Below are 23,803 nucleotides of genomic sequence, written 5' to 3' on the forward strand. Positions count from 1 at the left end.
TAGGTTTCATTATCTGTTTATGGCTTGTGAATTTGAGGTCAACATAACACTGTCAAAAATATTTTTTGATGTAACAGTTGTAAAAATTGGAAGTTCCCCACAAAGATTCCAAATGCTTTGAAAAGGAAGTGATCTAAATGACTCATAGAATTTGAAGCCCCTTCACTTTTTGTCCCTCTGAGTTTTTATCCCGGACAGGTCCCGCCCTAACTCCTCCCAAGGTGCCCTTACCCTTTTATTTAATCCGCTCTGCAGGAGCGGTTAAGGATGAGTGGTCACTTCACTTATCTTATGTTTTATGTAACACAAATCAATACCTCTTGCATGGCTCACTCCTCTCCTGGTGTATATATGATTCCGCAATGTGATTCTTCTGGCTGAAGCTTCATTTCATGTTTCTGATGGTGGACTTCAACACACAATGGCTAGGTTCCAACAAACCTGTTAAGTCTTTTGGGTGCTCAAAGACTTTTTTGTGTGTTACTAGTATTTATTTTTGAGTCTGCTGAAGTCTTCTGCATGACCAAAGTGATAACTTGCAGACTTCCTTCACATTGGCACCCTACTGATTAACCCACATTTTGAACAGAGCATAATGTGGCTGGAACCTGAATTCTGTGTATGCCAGAACAATCACATGATCATCTCAACACATGACATTTTCTGTGCACTGAGTATTCATAATAGTTGCTTTGCAAACTGAGCAGCATAACAACATATGATCTTCAAGTATTCAAGTCAAGAGACATTCAGAGGTAGTCTACTATTGTTTGCCTCTGTGTCATAACGCTGGGCTTCCTGGGTGGTCTCCCATCCCGATACTAACCGGGGCCAACTTTACGTAGCTTCTAAGATCTGATGAGAATGGGCTGGTTTGAACATCCAGATCAGGCCAACTCCACCTACCTATAAGTAACAATTATTTACCTTGGACTCTGAAACCATAGAAATGAATTCTTACTGAAGAAAGCAAGCAGGAGGGGGTGGTCCAAATGTGAATGAACTCATTTGTTCTTTAATGACCAAAACACAAACTTTGCACATCCATGTAGTCAATCACTTCAGGCTTGTGAAGTTAATCATGAGTGTAAACACAGGCCAGGCCAGAGGATCAGTTGCATTATAGTGACATCACAGGGAGCAGCCTATGAAGGTGGGGCCATGGGGGATTTAGGGAGGGGAAATATATAGATTTCAAATAGCTATCTTCTCACTTCAAACTCATAACCTGGTACAAACACATTTTGAGGCAATTCAGAAGAGTGCTCACAGTCATGACTCCAAAGAAAACTCACAGTTATGCCACCTAGGATCTTATATACCTTACTTTCTTAGCACACTCCCAAGAATTCCACCTTAAAACCACAGAGATTCTGAACAAATTATTATTAAAATAACATAAAATAGTTAATGGGAAATTATTACATTCCTGTGCAGAGTCCATTCTTTCTCTCTAGGTTCAACTTGTAGAACACCTCTGGTTTCAACTAATGAACTTCAGTTTTAAATAACAATGTGAACTGTTTATTTACATTTTAAAAAATTACTGTACAATCATTTTTTCTCCTAATCCCCTGTTAGTCCTGCTCCCACAAGCATCCTCTCCTGCCATATCCCACCTATCCTTCCCAATTCCCTATTCAGATTGCCTTCTATAAGTACAATACACTTGTCAAGGTTACACTTAAAAAAAACTGTACTTAAATGACACTGTGTTGGTTCTAATTGATCATCTTTGAACTAATTTACTAACTATAACATTAAGATCAATTTCCTGCAAGGTTTACTCATGCCCATGAAGAAGAGCCACATGATTGAGCTTTGTCTGTTTCATGCTTGATCTTAGAAATGTCTTTTTTCTACAGAGGCATGAGAATGACTTTTCTGAGATGCAGGAGCAAACAGATATGGTAAGGCCTATTTTGATAAGTCTAGCTAATTCTGATATTAGTTTACACAGATGTTTTCCTTCTTCTCCACTGAACAGACCAATCACAACACAAACAACTAAGATATTAACTTTCCACTGCCCTTCCCCTAATGGATACAGCAGGAGGGGAGTGCAGCCCTGCGCCTCAGCTGCCATTATAACTAAGTCCCTCCTGTGATTTGTCAATGTGATTTGGCAGGGGAGGGGGAGCTGAGCCCCTTCCGGCCAAACGGGGAGGGGGCTCAAGCCCCTTCGTCATCCCTCACACACGCACACACAGTTTACGCTCCCGCGGTTGGATAAATGTCCCGTATGCATACTGGAAGAATCACCTATCCAGTCAACCCATCCGGTCGATGGTCCAAAGCCCTGTTCCTAGGGGAACTGAATTCCCATCCTCGCCAGTTTTCTGAAGCTGACCGCCCTGTCCGTAGAAATGGGAACAGGAATGCTGAATGCCGGAGCTAGGGGTGGCCCCAAAGCTATGTCTGCACATCGGAGGTCATGTTTGGAGATGCTTTGCAGAAATAGCGCTGGTGGGGAAGCGCAACATCTTGGGGAGGGGGGCGCGCGCGCGAGATCCTCGGAAGTCTTCGGGGCTGACGCGCGGGCAGCTTCCCCTACCCCCACCCTTGAGTTCTCCTTCAAGGCCCAGCCAGGCAGCCTGCAAAGACTTCCTAAAATTAGCAGCGGGCGAGCGGGCTTTGAGTTGCTGGGCGGCTTCCCGCCTTGCATGGGTGGAAAGGGCCGTCACTCCGGCCGAGGAGGCGGTGCCGAGGCGGGGTCTGGGAGTCACTCAACGCCGCGGAGAAGCGAGAGGAGCCGCGCAAGGAAGAGGCGGGAGGCGGCCGGAGGAGCCTCCGCAGCGGGGCGAGGAAGGCGCGCCTCGTGAGGCTGGAGCGGGCGGCAGCAGAGCGCGTGGCTCCTGGGCAGCGGCGGCCGAGCGGTGGTCCGGGGGCGGCCCCGGCGGGAGGCGAAGAGAGCGCGGGAGGAGGGCTGCCATGAAGCCCGGCGGGGAGCAGGGGGCGGCCGCACCAGCAGCAGCAGATGACCCCTGGAAGGAGTGCGTGGAGCTGGCGGTGCAGTTGGCGCTGCGGGCGGGACAGGTGAGTCGGGGCGACGTGCTTCGTCCCAGCCTCCTGGCCGCTGGGCTCTTGGCGCGAGACCCCGGCCGCCCAGCCGGAGACCCTGCCAGCTTTTTGCCGGAGGGGGGGGGGCGAGTGTTGTGGAGTCCAGTTGTCTCCTCGCGCAAAGGGAGGGGCATGGCGGGAGCGTTGGCACCCAAGAGCTCTGAGCTGTGTGCGGTTCTCAGGTGGAAAGTTTTGGAAGTTTGGCGGGTCGCCTTGCCAGCCCTACCCGATGCATGTCTACTCGGAAGCAGGCAGCCTTCCCTTGAATGGGTCTTCCTACTGGCAAGCATGAGAGGCCTCCCGGTTGTGTATTCCTTTGGAGGTCAAGAAAGGGGTTAGGAGAGGGAGAGGGCCTGGTTGAAAGAGTGGATGGAGAGATTTGGCCACCTCAAGTAAAACGAAGCAGGAATCACAAGTGCCTGGTACTTGATTTTAAAGTAGCCCACAGGAAAAGTGTTCTAGGACCTCACACAAGCACACTTATGAAATGTTGGCCCATTATTTTGTGAGTGTGGTCTGTTCGTTTTGATGGGACATCATAGGATATGGCAAAGGAAATGCTGCATTTCATTGTGTTGAATGGCAAGATTATGTTTTCATTCAGTTCAGTTGCAGTATAGGTCTGTGTACTTTGTTCAGTTTTTTTCTTTGCCAACGTTGAATATTTCAGTAAACTGACTTTGTGGAGCTGTATCTATTTGTGCAAAATCTATTTTTTGGAGGTTGGGCAAGCTGCAACATTTAATTTAAAAGTCCAAATTATACAGTTAGAATAAGATATGCCTTCATGTATATGTAGATTTTCTTTTTATGTAGAACTGACGCAATTTATTTTGACTGTGGATGCTCTGTCTTGAAATGTAAGAATAGCAAAGGGAATATTCTTAAGAATGAACAGTACTTTCCCCCAACTCACTGACCATTAGTGGTTCTTGCGTATCTACAATTAGAGCATATATTCTTAGGGGCACTCTGGTCTCCATTGTTCTGCTTTCATTCCGGAGTATTAATAAAGCATTCTGGTGTCTCAAGATATAAGACATCAGATTTTACTGGATGTTTATTCCAAATAAGTTCAAGAAACCTTTTCCTTTATACCTTGTATATATGTATTATAATTTTGAAGGCTTCCTGCTTTAATTGGTCTTAATTTGTCTGATTTCTAAACCAAGGAACTACAGGTTTTTAAAAAATTACCTCATTGCATCACAGCAGAGTAGCGTGTTCCAAATTTACACGGCTATGAAATTGCCATATAATTTGATGTGATGCCCCTTTGTGTAAATATGATTCATGGTTGGTTAATAGGGGTCCAAATATCGTTGTCTGGCAAGATATATAGAAGGGAAAGTGAAAATTATTAATTGCTATGGCAGCCTAATTCAGGGATGAGAGACCAACTAGCTACTGATTGTTAGTTGTCTTGCTGTCACTGATGTACTGGGCAGCTGCTGAAAATCCTTGAAACATTTGTCCTGGGAAGGGTAGGGAGTGGACAGCACTTCTTGGGTGTTCTGCCACTTCCTTCCTCCTCCTGAATAAGAAACTTGTTTGGGATTAAATGGCTTGTTTTTAACGGTAGATTAAATAGGCAGTGTGGCAGCTGGTGGTTGCGGATGGGGGGGGTTGGATTTGACTTGTGGATCTCCAGTTATTTGCTGATGTGCTTGGGTAATGTGGAGCACAATCGTGTGTGTTCATTTAGAAGTACATTCAAGCAAGTTCAGTAAAAGCAGAGTTGTTTGAAAGCAAGACTCACTGAACTGTTTCCCAGTAAACATGCATAGGATCAGGCTGTACAGTAGCAGAGATGCTATGAAGCAGATGCATTTATTTTAAGAAGTGTTGATCTTGTGATGTAAGGGGCACTTTCCTTCCTTGTATTGCACTAATTCCTGTGTTCATTTAAAGATTGTTCTACCTCTATCCTTATGGGCACTATGTAGGTATACAAAACTGTGGAGATTTCCACACCCTTTAAAAATAGTGAGATACTTACCTTTTGTTGTCATTATATTCCGGCCCATCCACACAACGTCACCAACATGCAGCGTCTGAGCAGTGAACAGCTGGCTATATGGAGGAGAAGAAGTGCTGTCTCCAATGTCCAGCGCTTGCAACCCCCTCCCTTCTCCCAGGATGGGAATTTATTTTTAAGTGAACTACCTGGAGCAACGAATAGGTGCTCAAATGTGCAGGCAAAGGCAAAAAAAAAAAAAAAACATGCCTCTCAAATCCCCCCCCCAATCAGAAACAAGATTTATTTTTAAAAGGAGCAAGACTCCATAAGTGGTGGTGACATAGAAGCACTATGTATCTATGATTAGACGCATAGGCATTTCAACGGAGAAAAATTGATTTTTTAAGAAAAAAATCAGCGGGCATCGCGGGCACTTTAAAGCATGGAGAAAAGGGATTGGCTGCCTGGCTTGATTGACAGGTGGAAGAGAGTCGTGTATAAATCGCGTTGCTCTCTTCTGCCATTTTCAGCAGCCTTTGTAGAGGGGGAGAAGCACAAAATGGTGGTAGAGAAGAGCAAAACAGGTAAAAAGGTGAGGAGGGGCTGAGAGGTGCGATTATATATAACGTTATGCCACTCAGGTGGCGTAATGCTATTTTTCACAATGTGTGGAAATGCCCTCTTTCGTCTACATTTGTTTCTCCCTCTATTTCATGTTCTGAATGAAAAAAGCTTAGAAGAAAACAATTTTAGCAGTATGGGGGTGGTTGGGAGGTAAAAATAATCTGAGTAATGCTTGGCTATTTTTGTTTCACTGACATCTTTCTTCATCGATGAATAACTCCTTGTCCGTTCTTGTTTTTGTTTTTACCAAAATGTAGCAAGTATCTCAAAGTGTATTCAGGAAGTGGGTTCATTCGTTTAGCAATTGTTCTCTGTGAACCTGAAACCTGAGATTCAAGTTTATATTGACTCATATTTGTTACCCCTACATACATTCGGAACCAAATGCTGATGCTGTCATGAAGTGAAATGGCCTAATACCAATTTTCAGTGGGCCATATTGTTATTTCTGAAGAAGACTCTTCATTATATTTGTATAGCAGTACTACTTTTGCTTTAGAGGAGGATTTATCTGTATGTATCCTGAAAGGAAAAAAATCAAAAACCTGTCATTCTTTGGTTATGTGCTGACTGTAATAGTAAAACATACTGCTTACTAACTTGGCTATGAATTTACTGTAAGCTGCCCTGTTCCTCTGTATCTGCATACAATGTTCTATTTTCAGGGTCGCTGTCATTTCCTTTCTATACTAGGAAGGTGTCACTTCAGAACTTTGAGGCAGACATAGATTAGAGGTCTTAGCCTAAGAACTAGACCTTTTGCAGTATATATTGTTGGGTGACTTGAGTGGAGTGTTTTGTGATTTTGAGAGTTTGTGGGGAGCACCTTTGGAATAACGTGTTTGTGTTTTTCCCCCTTATGTAGATTATTAGAAAAGCTTTCACTGAGGAAAAGCAAGTGTTCACCAAAACGTCTGCAGCAGATCTTGTGACAGAAACGGATCACTTTGTGGAAAACTTAATTGTTTCTTCTTTGAAAGAGAAATTTCCTACTCACAGGTATATCTGCATATGGTCCTATCTGATGTGTGGCAAGTTGGAAATAGATTCAGAACATTATCCTGATATTGAATGTTCAGGGAGTATCAGTGGAAGCAGATCTGCTTTAGAATGGACTGGAATCAGCATAGCCTGAAGTGGGGCATCTGCCAAGGCTTAGGTCTTCTGTGTGGCCCAATGGTGCTGCCCTGCACCTCCTTGTTGTGAGCCTGTCCAGCACCCACACTTTCAGCACAGTCAGGAAAGGGTGTGCAAGCACTGGAAGGACTAGAAAATCATCAGATGAGCAAGGGCTGGGTAGTAGGAGAAGACAAGGTAGGCAAGGGGGCAGGGAGGTGGGGAGGTGCGAGTGGGGAACACACTGGCAAGCAGAGGAGGGAGGAGATTCCTGGGCAATCCAAGGCCCACTGAAACCTGCAACTAGCCCTGGTCAAGGCTTGACCTGCCTTGTTCTGATAGAGTTGTCCTCCTTTCTCAGATTTGAGACCTTGAAGCAAAACTCTCAGTGATAATGTAACCAAACTGAATTTGTTTGATCAGTAGATTCACAGCAACACACCATTAAGTTGAATAAACTTTATCAGGAATTGAGGGTTTTAAAAACAATAATGTTCCAGTCAAGTGTTCAAGTACTCAGAAGTAACAAAACTAACTTCCAAATATGCTTACTGAACAAGGTTTCTGCATCGCAGGTATTAATTTTTTTAATTTGCTTCAGCAGCCAGATGCAGTCTGTGAGCAAGCAGTATAGTCCATAGTGTATTATGAGATATACACAAGGCATGGGGAAGGGAAATAAAGCCTAGCAAGATAGACTGCATTGTATAGAAAACTTAAGCCAATTTTATGATTTACTTGACCCAATCATCACACTATCTCCAAAGAGCCTGGAATAAAAACAAATCTTTCCTCCCATCCTGTTCCAGTTGAAACCAGTGAGCTAATGAATAAGCCTGATGGAATGACCTTGGTAGACCAGCAGTCTGTGTAGGAGGGTTACCAACACCTGTTGTTAGCTGAGCAGAACAGAAATCTTGCAGGTGGAACTTTACTCAGAAATTGCTCTTTTTCTTGACCCCAGGATTTAGAAATTATGTTTTACAAGTGGGGACCTGCAAGATTGGGGGATCCCATCTCTCCCCTTCCCTCTCTTGATGAGGTGTGGAATGCTATAGTTATAGACTCTCTCCACTGCCTTGGAGGAAACAACAGGAAAGCTCCTGGCCAAAGTAGAGTCCCAGCATCCTTCTTCATTTCCACCACAGCAGCAGCCTCAGCAACCCCCCTGAAAGGGTCGATCAACCCTCCTGCAGGTCACAAACCCCAGGTTGAGAACCGCAGCTCTAATAAGTACAGTTAACATGCATCTGTCTGCTAGCTGGATGAGGCTGAAAACCGGGAGGTTTGTGGGACAAGCCCCTTCCACTAGTAGTCATCAAAAAGGTTAATGACCCTGACTGCCTCTGGGGAGGAGCTTCTTCTATTGGTTGTGATTGCCCCACCTTGGACCACCAGAGAACTAGGCTGCTCATTGAACACTCCAGTTCAAGTCTCTGGTATGTTAGCTGGCAAAGAGACACAAATGACTTGCATATCTTTATGCCATATGTGAGTGCCATAAAAAATAGGGAACTGATGCATCTCTCACATTAGGAGATGAACTTGCTGTGCTGCTTTGAAAGAACACCCATTTTCCCATGGGTTACCCTCTGCATAGCACATTGAAATGTGTATAGAGGACCCACAGATCACCTGAGCACCTGCTTCTGGGTAGTTTTCATAGGTTCCTTATAACCTGCCTCTTGTAATGGCTTTTGTGGAAAGTCCATTTAAAGCCAAATAAAGTATAAAGTAATGAACAATAATACATGTCAACACCTGAAGTTTTCTCTTAACAGGTGCAAGCACACTTACCTCCAACAAGTATGAACTTAATTTGATTTTTGTCTTCCTACGTGTTATAGGTTCATTGCAGAAGAAGCCACAGCTGCTGGTTCAAAGTGCATATTGAGTGCTAGCCCTACCTGGATTATTGATCCAGTTGATGGGACCTGCAATTTTGTACACAGGTAAATACATGGATAATTCAGTGAAACTTAAAGCTACCACTTCTTACCTTCTGCGTATTGTAAGATGCTTTTCTATGTTCAGCCTGTTCAAATGAAGCATGTGAGCAGCTTCGTGGTTACAATTTCTTTGCATATCCAACTTTCCATATACAGTATTTGCTGGCGTATAAGACTACTTTTTCCCCCTGAAAAACATGCCTCCAAGTTGGGGGGTCGTCTTATACGCTGGGTGCACTTCAGTTGGGATAGACATAGCTGCCCATAGTGGCCCATAGTGCTGTAATGTAATGTAACAAACTCTGTATTTTGAGTGGAAATGTTGGGGGGTCGTCTTATACGCCCGGTCGTCTTATACGCCGGCAAATACGGTATATACTGCTTGACTAATTCCCTAATTATTATACTTCATGAACTTACAAAAATAAGACTGTGAACAATTGTTTCATGTTTAGAACAATGGCAGCACCAAGCTGCAAGAGAGAAGGAAAATCCCTTGGGGGGTGGGGAGGCACTAATTGCTACCACAAGAGCTTAAAGCAGCCCTTCTCGTTTACCGTTGAGAACCCCTTGAAACATGCTTCAGGCTTTGAGACACTCCAGAAGTGATGTCGGCAGGCCACACCTTCCTGTCACGCCCCCGCAAATCACGTCATCAGATGTGCCATTACCCAGACATGCCTACTGGTTATGACATCATCAGGCCACTCTCACAGCATAGAAAGTGACAACACAGAAATATTCTCAGATGATTTGTGAACAGAATCATACCAGCACTCTAGACTGGCTACCAGTTTGTGGTGTTTCACCAAAGGGAGGCTGAAGTGGGAGCCTGCAGAAACATCTTGCCCTACGTCAACTGACAAGCTTAGATGCGTGGCAAGTACATCTGACAGCCTGTATATAACATCATATGCCACTCTATTGGCGGGATATGGGCAGTGGGGGGAGTTATTGGGAGGTATTTTGATTTTTGCCCTCCATCTTGTTGCTGTTATACTGTTTTATTGTTAATATCTTAGGGAGGAGCATGTTGATTTTATTGTTTTATTGTATTGGAGCTACTGAGCCCATTTTATTCTGTAAGCCGCCCCAAGCCGACTTGTCGGGAGGGGCAGGATATAAATTTAATAATAAAATTAAAATTAAATAATAAAACAGGGCTGGGGCAGGCCTGTGTCACTCTGTGCCCCCTCCCAGCACCAGAAACAGGGCTGGAACAGGCCTATATCACCTGAATTGTTTTTAACTTTAAAAATAGATTAAAAGTTAATTAACTCCCACCCAATTAGCAAAATCTTTCTGGAGTCATCACAATATCCTTGTTGAGAATCTGGCTTAAAGGTACCATCATTGTCCTGGATCCAGTGAGCACAGGGACTGGCATCCTCTCCATCAGGATGGCATTGTGGGTAAAATCACAACATAACTTATTTGCTTATTGCAAGGCTGAGTATGACAGAAGACTCTGGAGCTTATTAATTCATATTGTTACCATAAGTTAGAAATACCTTGATGGTACATAATGCACACGTGGAAATAGTTTTCTGAAGACACAGTCCCATATGGACAGGCATTTAGCTAGATAGGCCCTTGTGCTGGAGTACCAGCTGCCTTTTTCTCACAGCTTGTTGGTCATTGGAAGTCCACTGGCTGATGGGTACCATGGATATACGAATGGCTCCCAGCTCCTTCCACAGAATTCTACCATTCAAATGAAGTGAATTCCTGTGAATCCTGTCAATGTTGCTTTTCTGTGCCATCTGATGTGACAAATTTATTGCTTTCCTGTTTTGTGGGATCATGAAAAAATTGTTACTCAACTCCTTCATAAGAAAATATTTTGTTGTTAGTAGTTAAAAGATTAAAATTGACAGTGCCAGCTTTGTTAAATAATGAAGGCTGGAACTGTAAACAGGATTCCAGGGACAACGTTGCTAATAGGTAAAGATGCTGCAGATCTGTGTATAGGAAAATGTATTAACAAATACCACTTATTTCATTTCCACAGGTTTCCAACTGTGGCTGTTAGCATTGGATTCGCGGTTAATCAAGAGGTATAAGATAATGTTATGCTGTCAAAATGCAACTTTAACTAATATAGACTTGATGTTGGTTACGGCTTTTAGGTTGTGGCTAGGTTCAGATCAGTGATGGTTTTTGGAAAATGAGAATCAAGTCCATGTCCTGTGTATTAACATCCAAACCATTAGTTCAGTGTTTTGTGCAATTTAACCAAATGTTTTACTATGATATGCCATTAATTGTGGATAGCATTATTGGGAACATTTAACAGTAGTAATGGTAAGTACAGGTTTCTAGAACACAATCACAGCTGAGCCCTTAATGCAGAGATTGGTTTGTCATGTGGTATTAAATATACTTTTTAAAGGTACAAGTGAATGTGTTTAGTAGTGCAGTCCCACTGCAGCCTCAACAAAGTATGTGTTCGTTGTTCACTTGAGTGGTTTACACTAATTGGGTGATAAGCTTAACTGCCTGCCTCAGTGCTACATCCTTGCACACTGAAGCAGAATCTGTAGCTGTGTACAAACTTGCAATGAGCCTTCACCACTCTTGATGCACATGTGAAGCCTTCTGCTTAGGGAACCTTCTACTTCCTCCCACAGCTCCTTTGAAGGCAGCTGGTCTTGAATGGTGTTGTTTAGCATGTTTCCTCACTCACTGTCTGATCCTTGCTTCAGTCATGAAACTCCTTGCCTCTGCATTTCAGTTTTAAAGGGGGAATACTTAGGAGAATAAGATCAAGCAATGAAAGCATTTTAACTGGGTTTAACATGCAGAGGATTTGAGGGGAATAGTTATTCCCTCCCCTACTTCAGTCATCTTTCACTTGGGAGCCAGGTATAGGAGCAAAAGCCTTGAGCTTCTCCTGTCTCAGTCTACAGTTGAATAAAGCTTCAGGTGATGTCAGCTATCCCACCTCTGCCCTTTAGGGATATGGTAGCTGTGGCCACTGGTAGAAAAATAAAATATATGTTTCTTCGCCTGTCCTCCACTCCATATTGTAGAACAGGAAGGAAAGTAGACTGAGGGAAGCCTATAAAACAGTAATTCATCCAAGTGTGACCAGTGTCACCCAGTGATGACATAGGACAAAACAGTGTCAAAGAACAGAATTGGATTAACACAAAATTTGACTGAGACAAGCAGGATCTGATGGACTTGGGCTTCATCCTTCTAGTTTTTCTAGCCACCAGGAATCCTCCTGTGTATATTGCAGCCTCATGAACCTGCAGTTCCATGAGTGGAATTGCACATAACAGTGGCAGACATGTGCCTTCAACAGAAGTCACAGCCAAATACCTGTAAAGTGGGCAATGAATATGATTTGAAGTATGAAATAAGTGGGAGGGAGAATGCTGCAAATGGGATGATTCCCCACCCTACTCCTATTCCTTCACAGCTCAGGCTTATCTTCCCGCCCCCCAATTTATTTCTGGTCCTTAGGTCCACCTAGCACAAATTTGGCTTGGGGGAGAAATTGTGCTTTGCAGGGGGAGGTTCACCAACACTTTTCCACTTGCTGCTTTTCTACTTGGAATTATTCCCATTGTGCCTGATAGGCATCAAGCAACATGTGGTCTTTGAAAATTCAGATTTTCTGCTCAGGTATTCTGCTCTTTAAATGGGGTTGCCAATGAGGAACCGGCCAGACACAATCCAGCATTGTATTTGTAAATAGGTCAATTCGGTGTCACTCATTAGTACCGGTTAGCATTTCAATAGTGGATGCTGAGTTGATGTGTTCCCCAACAATAAGCAACTACGGACTATAACAGCTGCCATTCAGAAGCTTGTAAATCCTTCATATGCCAGCATATGAGAGAGCTGCTCATTCCTTTGTCCTCACTGTATGTTCCTGGTGAAGGCTTGGAAGCTCTATGAGTGGGTGGAAGTTGCTCTTGCTTGTTGTGAAAAACATGGAACACTTTTCAGGTAACTTCCCTGTGATCAATCAGAATCATCCCAAAGTTTAAAGAGATGTAACAACTCACTGCCTATTAAATAAATATGACTATTTAGAGCAATTAAAATAAATGTTATCTATCGTAGTGGTCCCCAACCCCCGGTCCGGAGACCGGTACAGGTCCGTAGATCAGTCGGTACTGGGCCGCAGCTTCTCCTCATCCTCCTCCCCAGCTGCTGCCTCGGGGGCTGCCCTGCCACTCTGCCGCCAGCTCACCTTTGGTGCTCTCCAGCGGCCGCCATGGCTGGGGCTCCCCCTCGGCATGGCACTGCACAGCTGCAGCTGGCAGCGCCCCCCAGCGGACAGCGGGAAGTCAGGGGCACCAGCGGAAAAGCAAGTGGAACAGGGCTCACGTGGCAGCGGCAGCATTCCTCGGCAAAAGACTACCCCCCCCCCCCGGGCCTCAGTAAAATTGTCAAGCATTGACCAGTCCCTGGTGATAAAAAGTGTTGGGGACCACTGATCTATCGCATAAACTATCATTATTTACATGCATATGAGGATTGCAGTCTATGAATTATTTTATCTGCTTAATATAATACAAGCTGCATTCATGTTCTTTTTTCCCTTTCTGAAAATCTTAAAGCTTGAATTTGGAGTAATTTATCACTGTACTGAAGAGAGATTATACACTGGTAGAAGAGGTCAAGGGGCATATTGTAATGACAAAAGACTTCAGGTATCCAAAGTGTCAGGTTGGTATAAATTTTGTTATTACTCTACAATTATAACATTTATTTTCAGAGGGTAGTTGCTAGTTTTAGACAGACCTATGCATCTTTCATTGTCACTTAGGTAATGTAAAAAGTCTGTGTTTTCTCTGTATCCTAATAATTCAGCTTAAATGTACTAAATAAAACAGTATTTTATAAGTCATGGTAGACTTAGCTACTTTGGGACCAATGTCATATATAGCTGATTGAACTATTTTGTCTGGTTCTAGCATAAGTAGTATCCATACAGTTGCCATGTGATTATATTAAATAAGGAGTCTCTAATGCTCATGCATCCCCTAGGTGACCCAGAAAAAATATGCCCTAGCCTTTTAAAAAGCCTTTATTGCTAAGGATTGTTCTGTGTGCTGCTTTAGCTGTTAGAAGAGCACCAGAAATTAAGCTTAGTCCTAGAGCCAGCTTGGTGTGGTAGAAAGAGTGGCAGCCTCTAATCTAGAGAACTGGGTTTGATTCCCCACTCCTCCCCCACATGCATCCAGCTGGGTGACCATGGGCCAGTCACAGTTCTTTAAGCCCCAGCTACCTCACAGGACGTCTCTTGTGGAGAAAGGAAAGGAAGGCGATTGTAAGCTGTTTTGAAACTCTTTTGGGTAGTAAAAAGTAGGGTACAGGAGCCAGCTCTTCTTGTTTGTTTGTTTGTTTGTTTTTAGGAGAGAATAAAACTTCATAATATATAGCTTGTGTGTGTATACACATACATGAAAAAGAGTTTTACTATGGAAATCTCAAAATGGGTTAAAATATAAATGGAAAAATACTACTTGGAAAAACTGTTTAAGTAATACGTATACCATTTTTACAGACATTTCAAAGGCCCTGATCTTAACAGAGATTGGTCCGAAACGAGACCCTGGGACACTGAAACTATTTCTTAGTAACATGGAGAGGTTACTCAGGGCCCAAGCTCATGGGTAAGAATTTTCCTACAACACTCATAGTGCTTTATAAACAAATCAAAACCAGCATTTTTTCACTTTTCAGTTTAAATAGTCATCTGTTTAAATACGATGAACCTAGTGGAAAGTTTTGCAGGTGTTCTAGTAGCTAGGGACAGTTACCAATGACTCTAGTCTTCCCTATTCAGGGCTTGTTGTGCACAGTACTTCCTTGGTGCTGTCTCCAACATAGGAGTCAACACAAAAGCGTTGCAACTGAAATGCACAGATAATATCAATATGGATACATAAACTGTACAGTAGCACATACATTGTTAGATCTGTCAGTCGTGTTTGACATGGTCAGCCACGTGCTGTTGGCCAGCCATCTTTCCATGGCCAGGATTTGGGGGACAGCCCATCAGTAGTTGAGCTCCTTTCTCTAGGATCGGACACAGAGGGTGGCTGTTGAGGAAGAGTTGTCACGGCCCTATAAACTCCCTTGTGGAGTTTCTCAGGGAGTGGTTCTCTCCTGACACATTATTTAACATCTTAATGCGCTCTCTGGCCCAGCTGATCTGGAACTTTGGGATGGGTTGTCACCAATATGCAGATGACACCCAGCTCTATATCCTGATGGATAGCCTCCTGGACTCCCCTCCAGTCATCCATACAATGATCACTTACAGATTAGACTTCTGTAACTTGCTCTACACGGGTCTACCCCTGGCCTTGACCCAGAAATTGCAACTGGTACAAAATGCTAGGGTCCTCAGCGGAATATCTTGGAAGGCCCATATTCAGCATGTGCCGAGGCAGCTGCATTGGTTGCCAGTTGTGGCCCACATCAAGGTTTTGGTGTTAACTTTTAAGGCCATCTGCAGTTCGGGGACAGCCTATTTCCTTATGCCTCTCGCAGGGCTTTACTCTCTGTGGGTATGAATCTGTTGAGGTCTCCACTCAAGGGAGGTTCACCAGGCCTCAGCCTTTCCAGTCCTGGCCCCTTCCTTGTGGAATGAGCTCCTGGGAGAGCTATGGGCCCAGTCGGAGCTTTCAAAGTTCTGCAGGGCCTGCAAAACAAAGTTCTGCAGGGCCTGCCAGGCCTTCAGTTGAGGACAGGGCACGGAAGATCGGGGGGCCCTCACTGAGATCATCAAGCTCCCCCTAGGAAGATCTCCCCTAAGCCTCATTTTCAGATGGTCTGTTGAGCGGGGGAAGGGGAGGGAGTTGTCACCATTGAGGGTTTTGTAATTGGGGATTTTAATGATGGTTTTATGGGGCTTTATACTTGAGTTGTGAACCGCCGTGATAACTTTTTGGGAGTGGCAGTATAGAAGCCGAAGTAGAAATAAATAAAAATAGAATAAAAATAGTATGAAGGAGTCCAATGCTGTGTCAGATATGTGTTACATCAATATCTTGAAAAACCATGTCCTGAAGCTAGATCGGTGTATACCTTTGTTCAGGTATAATAGCATGATGTAAACCTGAGGACACGTTTTCTAAAATTGTTTCATAGACGGACGGGTTTTGCCTGCAGCTTTTATCAAGAGTTTTGTTGTGTTCACCTGTGTTCTGTCTCTGCTGCCCCCTTCCTGCTTGTCTACTTCAGGATTCGTGTCATTGGAAGTTCTACTTTAGCACTCTGCCACTTAGCGTCTGGCGCTGCGGATGCCTATTATCAGTTTGGCCTTCATTGCTGGGACTTGGCTGCAGCTACTGTGATTATCAGAGAGGCGGGTGGTGTTGTTATTGACACTTCAGGTAAGCAAAGTACGCTCTTAGGCGGAAGCAGTAGAGACTTCATGCTTTAGGAAGCACATACTATTGCTTTATTTATAATCTGTCTTTCTCACAGAGATTCAAAGTGGATTACACAATGTAATTCAATGCAATCAATAGGACAAGACATGTAAAATCAATTTGACCAATAGCAAACAGCGACCTAGACCAGATGCGTTTCAGCACTACCACCTCCTTCAGTGGTCAGGCAAATTAAAGCAAACATAAAATGTGAACTACATAGGCTCCTAACGTATATTTATCCACTAATGGAAAGGACACAGTAGAATTTGCTGAAAGGAGAGGGGAAAAGAGAAAATTGTGCTCTTAAATATAGTGCATAAAACTCAGACTCTACAGTGTATATGGCATGCATATAGAATTCTTAAAGCATTTTGCCCCAAGCATCAGTTGCCACCTTTCTAATTCATAGGAGGGATGATGATGATGCTAATGACAGAGTCAGGCTCCTTCCACCTGTTTTAGCGGATCTAGGTTATTATCCAAGATGACAGAGAGAATACTTCTTACTTCCTGAGCAGACACTGTACAGACAGGAGAAAGAAGAAATATATATTTTAAGGCTCAGTGAATTATATTTAAAAGGGTTTTTTTCCCCATCTGTGATTTCTGTAACTTTGAAACCAGTCCTAATTTAGCAGCTGGTTATTTTGCAGTCTGTATTGAATTGCACTCATAGTCTCAAATATTGCTCCTTCATGGACCCCCTGTGGACAGGATGAACTAGGGGGACAGCTCCTTCCTGGACACCCCAGTGGACAGTGGACTAGGGTTATGATCAGTACACTTATTTTGTGCTCCATCTCATAATTGTCAGCATTGTTTATATCCCTGTGAAAAATTGTGCCTTGAGTGGAAGGGCAGGTTTGCACAGAGCTAATGAATTTAAGTGACATTTTCTGTAATCCAATTGCTGTCTTTTATAGGAGGTCCTCTGGACATAATGTCATGCCGGGTGATTGCTGCAGGTACCCAAGAAATGGCTGCATTTATAGCTCAACAAATACAGACTATTGACTACGGAAGAGACGATGAGAGTTGACAAGGACTTTAAATATTTCTGAAACTATTGAGGCATCTGCCCTTTGAACTACTTCACTTTTCTTCAAGAAGGCTTGCTTATAGGATAATGGGTAAAGGTGTGCTTTCTCATACTGTTGGAATGTCAAAAATGTTAGGAAAAGCTTTTGCTTGCATTATAGGAGGGTGAAGGGAATTTTTTTTGTTAATTTTGTACGTTTTTTGGCTCCTTTTATAATAAAAGTTTATTTCACCTGCACTTAAATATATCACAGGAGTTCAGGATTAAGTTCGTTCCCTGCTTCTCTGAAGATGGAAGAGGCTGTTTGTAACAATGCAATTAAAAACAAAATGCTACTTTTTGCAGATCTCAGGTCAACTATATTTTGTTCTACAGAGAGAGCAAGTAGTTTACATGGTGTGCCTAAAACACGCTCATCCATCAGTGCTTGAGAGGACACTTACAGCTCTATTATAAATTTAAAAGCATGTGCATTGGGTGAGATTTTGTAGTTTTTGTGGTACACAATACTGCTTACAATACATATATTTTGAATTGTGTGTTGCCTCTATGTAAATAACATAATTAATAGTAATGCGGATTAGGTGATGAAAAGCTTTTTTCTTAATTGTTCAGTGATTCAAGAAATATGATATGTAGCAAAAGTTTTTAAATGGCACAAATTCTAGAATCTGACTGTTCGCTTTGTATGGGTATGACCATTTTTAACTCATTAGCACTGAGCACAAAGTTGGCTGAAGGTTAATGTGGTATGGTGGTTAGAGGGATGGACTAATTTACATCAGTACTCTTCCATTCAGCTTTCTGGGTGACTTGGCATGAGTCATTCTTTCTGCATAGCCTACCTCATTGTTTCAGATACAATGGAGGAGCTGACCTAAGTCCTTGGAGGAAGAGCAGCATGAGAATTCAGGTAGGCAGCTACCTGGTACTGCTGGACCTAACCTGCAGCTACCAAATGCATCAAAAAGGAATTATATTGGGTATATCAAACATTAAGAAAAGGAAGACTTGGAGCACTGGTATTCAAGAACAGAGCTTTTTAGGCTCCCATTGCAGGAGATGTTATTTTAAGACTGAAGGGTGATAGAGTCTCATGTGTTATTTTTGAGAGCCAAATGGGGGAAAGGGCACTGCATAAGCCTTGCTGTAACTGAAATCTGTCATATTTTTGTCTGGAATGTACTAATCTGGACTACAGGTAGATGCTTGCAGAACAATGACACTGCTACCAAATAGAATTCTGCTTTAAAAACTGGAATTCAGAGAGATGTGTTCTGAATTAGAAGAAAAGATGATTTTTATACCCCACTTGTCTATCTGAAGGAGTCTTAAAGTAGCTTGCAATCACTTTCCCTTCTCCCCACAATGGTTACCCTGTCAGGTAAGTGGGGCAGGGGCTCTTAGAGAACTGTGACCAACCTAAGGTCACACAGCTGGCTGCATATGGAGGAGTGGGGCATCAAACCAGGTTCTCCAGGTTAGAGGCCATTGCTCTTAACCATTACACCAAGCTTCTTCTTAGCATCTTCTTTGTGGGCACTCGCCTTTAGGAACACCATGAAACCTGAAATATATAATGTCCATAATGCTTCCTCCAAGGCCACTTTTTCTCCTGCCCTTTTTGCCATACTCTTTTCTTCCATGCTCTTTCTTAAACATTCCAAGTTGAGTGCTAAAGCACTAAACCAATATAGCACTTCAGTGTTAAAAGCAGCGCTATTGGGATGCATTGACTCCTTGGTGTGCTCCAAGGAAAAATGGCATGGTAAAAAAGGGTGAGGGAGAAAGCTGTACTGTTTGAAATGACCACTGCACAGAAGATTTGCGGTATAAAGCCCCCATCCTTATATCCCTGTACTCCAAATTGGGCCAACATTGAATAAAATCTGGTTTAGAATGGTAATGTGAAAATCATCTTTATTACATTACTAATGAATGAAGAAAAGCCTTACAAACAGAGGTGTTAAAGATTAGGACCGATTTTATAAGTTTAACCTTTTGAGGCCTTTATGTATGTCTGTGTATATAAAAGGGAGGCTAATACCTAATTCTTGTGCCAGTGTTATATTTGAATAATTGCTCAGAAACTTCTGGTTCATAAGGCAGCCAGCTCCTTTCCAGAAAGATGCTTCTGTGCCTGTCCTACTTACATGATAGCCTCTCTAGCCCGTGCATCCATGAGAATGGAAAATCTGTACATGTCCATTTTGTAATCACTAGATACAAGAATCTTAGGAATTAGTTGACTGCCTTGTTTTTCAAAGAATAAACTCATCATCTGCTGGTTATAGGTGATTAGGATAGAATGTGCCATCAGTGCATTATAAACCATGACATTATATAACCAAAATGTTCTTTAGAAGTGACATTGAAAAATAAAAATGCCCATTCACTGGGTGAAGGTTCATTCCCTGGACATCTACTTCTAAGCACTATTGAGTACTTCAGAATGTTCAAAGCCCTTCCCATACATTACTTTGTACCCTTTACAACCACCTTGTACAGCATGTCAGTATTCTTCTTGTACAGCATGTCATTGTTGCTGATGAGAAGACTGAGAAATTGTGGCTAGTCTGTAGCTTCCTAGTGAACTCATTGCAGAGGTGAGATTGAAAGCAAGGAATTAGTGATTTCTAACCAGCAATGCCATTCTAAACTCAGCTATCCCCCCTAATGACTTAAGTGGACTTAGAAGAGTAAAGCTCTACTTGTGCTGTAAGTATTTTGGCTGTTAAGTCACAGTGGCTCTTTGATTTGAAGGTTAGGGTTGTAATTTTGTGCACAAATGACTGCAATTTGATAATTATTGCCCATAGTACATTTATCAGCTGTGATCAATCCATTTGTTAATGGTGATTTTGAGCTAAGATGTATAAAGACCCAAAGAACAAAGATGCTTAGCTCTAGTAAGTGAACTTATATTTTTTTAGATCACCCAACACACACATGCACACCACATTACATTTAAAATTAATAAGTCCTGGTCTTTTAGCACTGATAAGGTGTTGGTACACACATTGTAGGAAGATTTTTCCACTGGGAAGTTACACAGGCAGTATTGAATGTCCATATTCCCAACAGGTATACTAAATATAGAGACAAAAGTACTATTGTGTAACATTAAATATTTGGTACAGATTACATGCTGTATAAGGTATGTTTGCATCAAAAATGATTCTGTAGGTATATTATTTCCTTTAATGGCATCTTAATGGTGAGATATTATGAACACTGCCATATATAATGACTACTGAATTTCAACTTGCCCACCATTACCTGTCTGCTGTTAAATTTTACTTTGAGATCTGGAAATGTATACATCTCTACCTCATACAAGGTTATGAGCACTAATGTGTTGTGGTAAAGTTCCGTAAATGCTACTGCTTACCATGAATAGTAAAATACGCCATGTCTGTACTGAAGCACATGTATTCTCAGATGAAGCACTGCATAATTATAGGAGTCACTGCCTCAAGTTGTGGTGGTGTCCTGTGGCTTAGATGACTTGAAGAAAGAATTGGACAAATTAATGGCAGAGAATACATGTGATGCTAGCCATAATGTCCTTAATTCAGGGTCCTGTTCCTTTCCCCTTTGGAACTTGTGAGCATTTATTGCACCTTGTTGGTTTTCCAGAAAGAATGCCCCTGTGCTTACCCAATCTGAATACAAGCAAGGAATAGCTATTGTCTTTATGCTCTTCAGATCTGGCTCTCCTTAATTACTTTCAAAAAGTGGATCTGTTCAGTCATGTTAAGCTGTGTCATTCACTGGTTAGTAATTAATATTATACAGCATTGTCATTTATTTTAAAGTAAATTCTGAGTTAGAAATTATTCCTGGTTAAGTATTGCAGCCTGTCCAGCTGGCAGTTATCAAACATACTAAATTTATTGCATTTTTAAAACTTTTCAGAAATATATCTTCAAGTACACCTATTCCAGCAAGTGTACATGAAAACTCAGTACTTGCTCCCCATGTTAGTTGGGGTAAGTGCAGTTGTTCCATTAAAATCAGTTTTATACCACATCCTTAACTATGACTGCTGTGGTTTGAGGGGGACTAAAACCATGGAACTCGTGGACTGAACAGGGACAGCAGGAAAGAGTTTGCTGTACTTTTACTTGAAATAACTTATTTGTTCTCAAATGTGTGACATAACCAAGAGCTTAGAGTAGGGGTAGTCAAACTACGGCCTTTCAGATGTCCATGGACTACAATTCCCATGAGCCCCATGGGGATTGTAGTCCATGGACACCTGGAGGACCGCAGTTTGACTACCCCTGGCTTACAGTATAATCCTGAACATCAATATGGTTACTAATATTCTAAGGGCTTCAGTGGAACAACACTTGTGTCTAAATCATGCTGCTAATCAGACCATCTGATTTGTGTTTGTATAAAATTGAAGGCTTTGAACATAAGGTAAAGGTAAAGGTATCCCCTGTGCAAGCACCGAGTCATGTCTGACCCTTGGGGTGACGCCCTCTAGCGTTTTCATGGCAGACTCAATACGGGGTGGTTTGCCAGTGCCTTCCCCAGTCATGACCGTTTACCCCCCAGCAGCAAGCTGGGTACTCATTTTACCGACCTCGGAAGGATGGAAGGCTGAGTCAACCTTGAGCCGGCTGCTGGGATCGAACTCCCAACCTCATGGGCAAAGCTTTCAGGCAGCTGCCTTACCACTCTGCGCCACAAGAGGCTCTTGTTTTGAACATAATCCAGAGCTTTTGAATGCAGGAGCTTTTGTCCTTTTTTTAAAAGGGGGGAAATATGCTATGCTGATGCAGATACTCCCTCCACATGTAAAGAGCTCCCTCACAAGAAAAAAAAAAGCCTTGAAGCACTGGGGGGGGGGGTGACAGGGTGTGTACAAGGAGATATAAGGTTAAGCTGTGGATATGCACACAAGTTTTATTTGGATATGCATTTTCTACCAGCCTTCTGAGGGAGGTCAGGCAAAAGCAATTTCCCTGGCAGCCTCCTTTGTCTTCATTCATTCAAAAAAGCCAATAGTTAGGGAACTCATGCAGACTGAAAGCAATGTACTTTAGTGTGCTACAGGGAGCAGGTGAGATTATCCTTCCGCTGTCTTCCATTCAGCCTATGATTGCTAGCATGCAGCACACTGAGACTTTGAGACTGATTTTATTCAAGGAAAGGCAAATGTGCATTTAATTGAACAAATGCATTTGCTTTAAGTTTTCTTTTAAAGGTGCCTGTCCCATGGGGGGGCATAAAGGGCAAGTGTCCAGTTAGCATTTGGTTGGTTGGCCTGTGAATTTGTCATATATTTTGTAAGGGCATGTGGCAACTTGGCAAGAGCCAAATTTCGTCTGCATGTATGTCCAACAATATCTTCAATGTCTTCATAAAGCTAAGTAACAAAAACCACATAGGTACAACAAGTAACTTCTTTTTTTTAATGTAAGGGCAATTTTGCATTTGAATGTGTTACCTGATCAGATGCTGATCAGTCAAATTATTGTAAACTTGTGCTATCCTTTATACAAGCTTGTGTAATACAGTATAAAAGTTGAATTAGCTGGTACTTTATTTCAAAGTAAAGGTGAAAACTATCATGTTTGACTGTCTACATAGGTTTTACTGTGAACCAGCATAATGTTCTTACATAATATTGGTTAGGAATTGGCACAACTTAATTCAGTATTTTAAGTTGAATTTAAGACAACTGTTCTTCCAATACATTAAACTTCGGCAAATCTCTGTGACTACTACTAGTTCACTGTAAGGAAAGTAGACTGATGGAGTTTTTTCTGCTCAAAAGTGCTTGTATGTTGTCTATTCATGCAATTTCTATTAAACATTTTGTTCGGTCTTGATTTATGCAAAATATGTTATAGAAAAAATGGGGAAAATGATTACACATGGATAACCCTGTATTCCATTCTAGCCAGTGCCACTAAGTACTACTGCTAGCCAGCCTGTTCTACAATAGTTTGTTTCACTTGCCTTTGTTTTTCCCAATTATTTCGTGTTCTTTAGGCCCTTTGACACTACTAAAAAAAACACTTCCCACCCATGCCCATATCCACCTGTTAAAATTCAGAAGACCAGGTACCTGGAAGAAGATTTCTGCTTATGACCTGGGGATTTTCATTGGTGAGGGGTAGGGGCACATAACTTTTAAGAATTTACTTGGAACTTCTCACAGTTGGTCTACTTAGAGGCCAAACTTATCCCGACACTGATATGCAAATGGCCAAGTACTGCTTCATAGTTACAGCTAACTGCCTCGGTTCTTTCTTCAGATTACTCCAATGTGTGTGCATATAGATTGTAAGCATGTCCAACTGATGCAAGCTTGGAGAATTCCAAAGTGAGGAAGTGGTGGAATTTAAACTCAGCTATCAGCTCAGCAAGTCAGAGGGAAAAGGTGACTACCAATCAAGATGCAAGGAGGGGAAAAAGCATGATGAAGCCAAGAACAGCTTTGACAAGGAGAGTAAGCCCTAGTCAGTAACTGTTCCCAGGCATCCAAGTCTTTGGTATAAGAAAAGTTCAATCTTTGGCCTCTTCAGAACAAAACAAATTAAACCTCCACGGCTGAGAAAGCTTGAAGCCCTCAAAGCTGTTTCCAGAAAATATTGACAATCTTTGGTAGATAGAGAACCATTCTGACTAT

General features: G+C 42.3%; 1 protein-coding gene across 1 annotated transcript; it reads left to right on the forward strand.

Moving 5' to 3' along the window:
• The first annotated feature begins 2,584 nt into the window (after positions 1-2,584).
• Positions 2,585-23,000, forward strand: IMPA2 (inositol monophosphatase 2). The gene is made up of 8 exons (XM_077352795.1): positions 2,585-3,036; positions 6,510-6,643; positions 8,608-8,712; positions 10,721-10,766; positions 13,287-13,395; positions 14,237-14,345; positions 15,922-16,073; positions 17,039-23,000. The coding sequence occupies exons 1-8, from the start codon at positions 2,932-2,934 to the stop codon at positions 17,152-17,154; spliced, it is 876 nt and encodes a 291-aa protein (XP_077208910.1). The 5' UTR covers positions 2,585-2,931; the 3' UTR covers positions 17,155-23,000.
• Positions 23,001-23,803: the final 803 nt, after the last annotated feature.

Source organism: Paroedura picta, chromosome 9 (genome assembly GCF_049243985.1).
Source record: "Paroedura picta isolate Pp20150507F chromosome 9, Ppicta_v3.0, whole genome shotgun sequence".
Taxonomy (NCBI): domain Eukaryota; kingdom Metazoa; phylum Chordata; class Lepidosauria; order Squamata; family Gekkonidae; genus Paroedura; species Paroedura picta.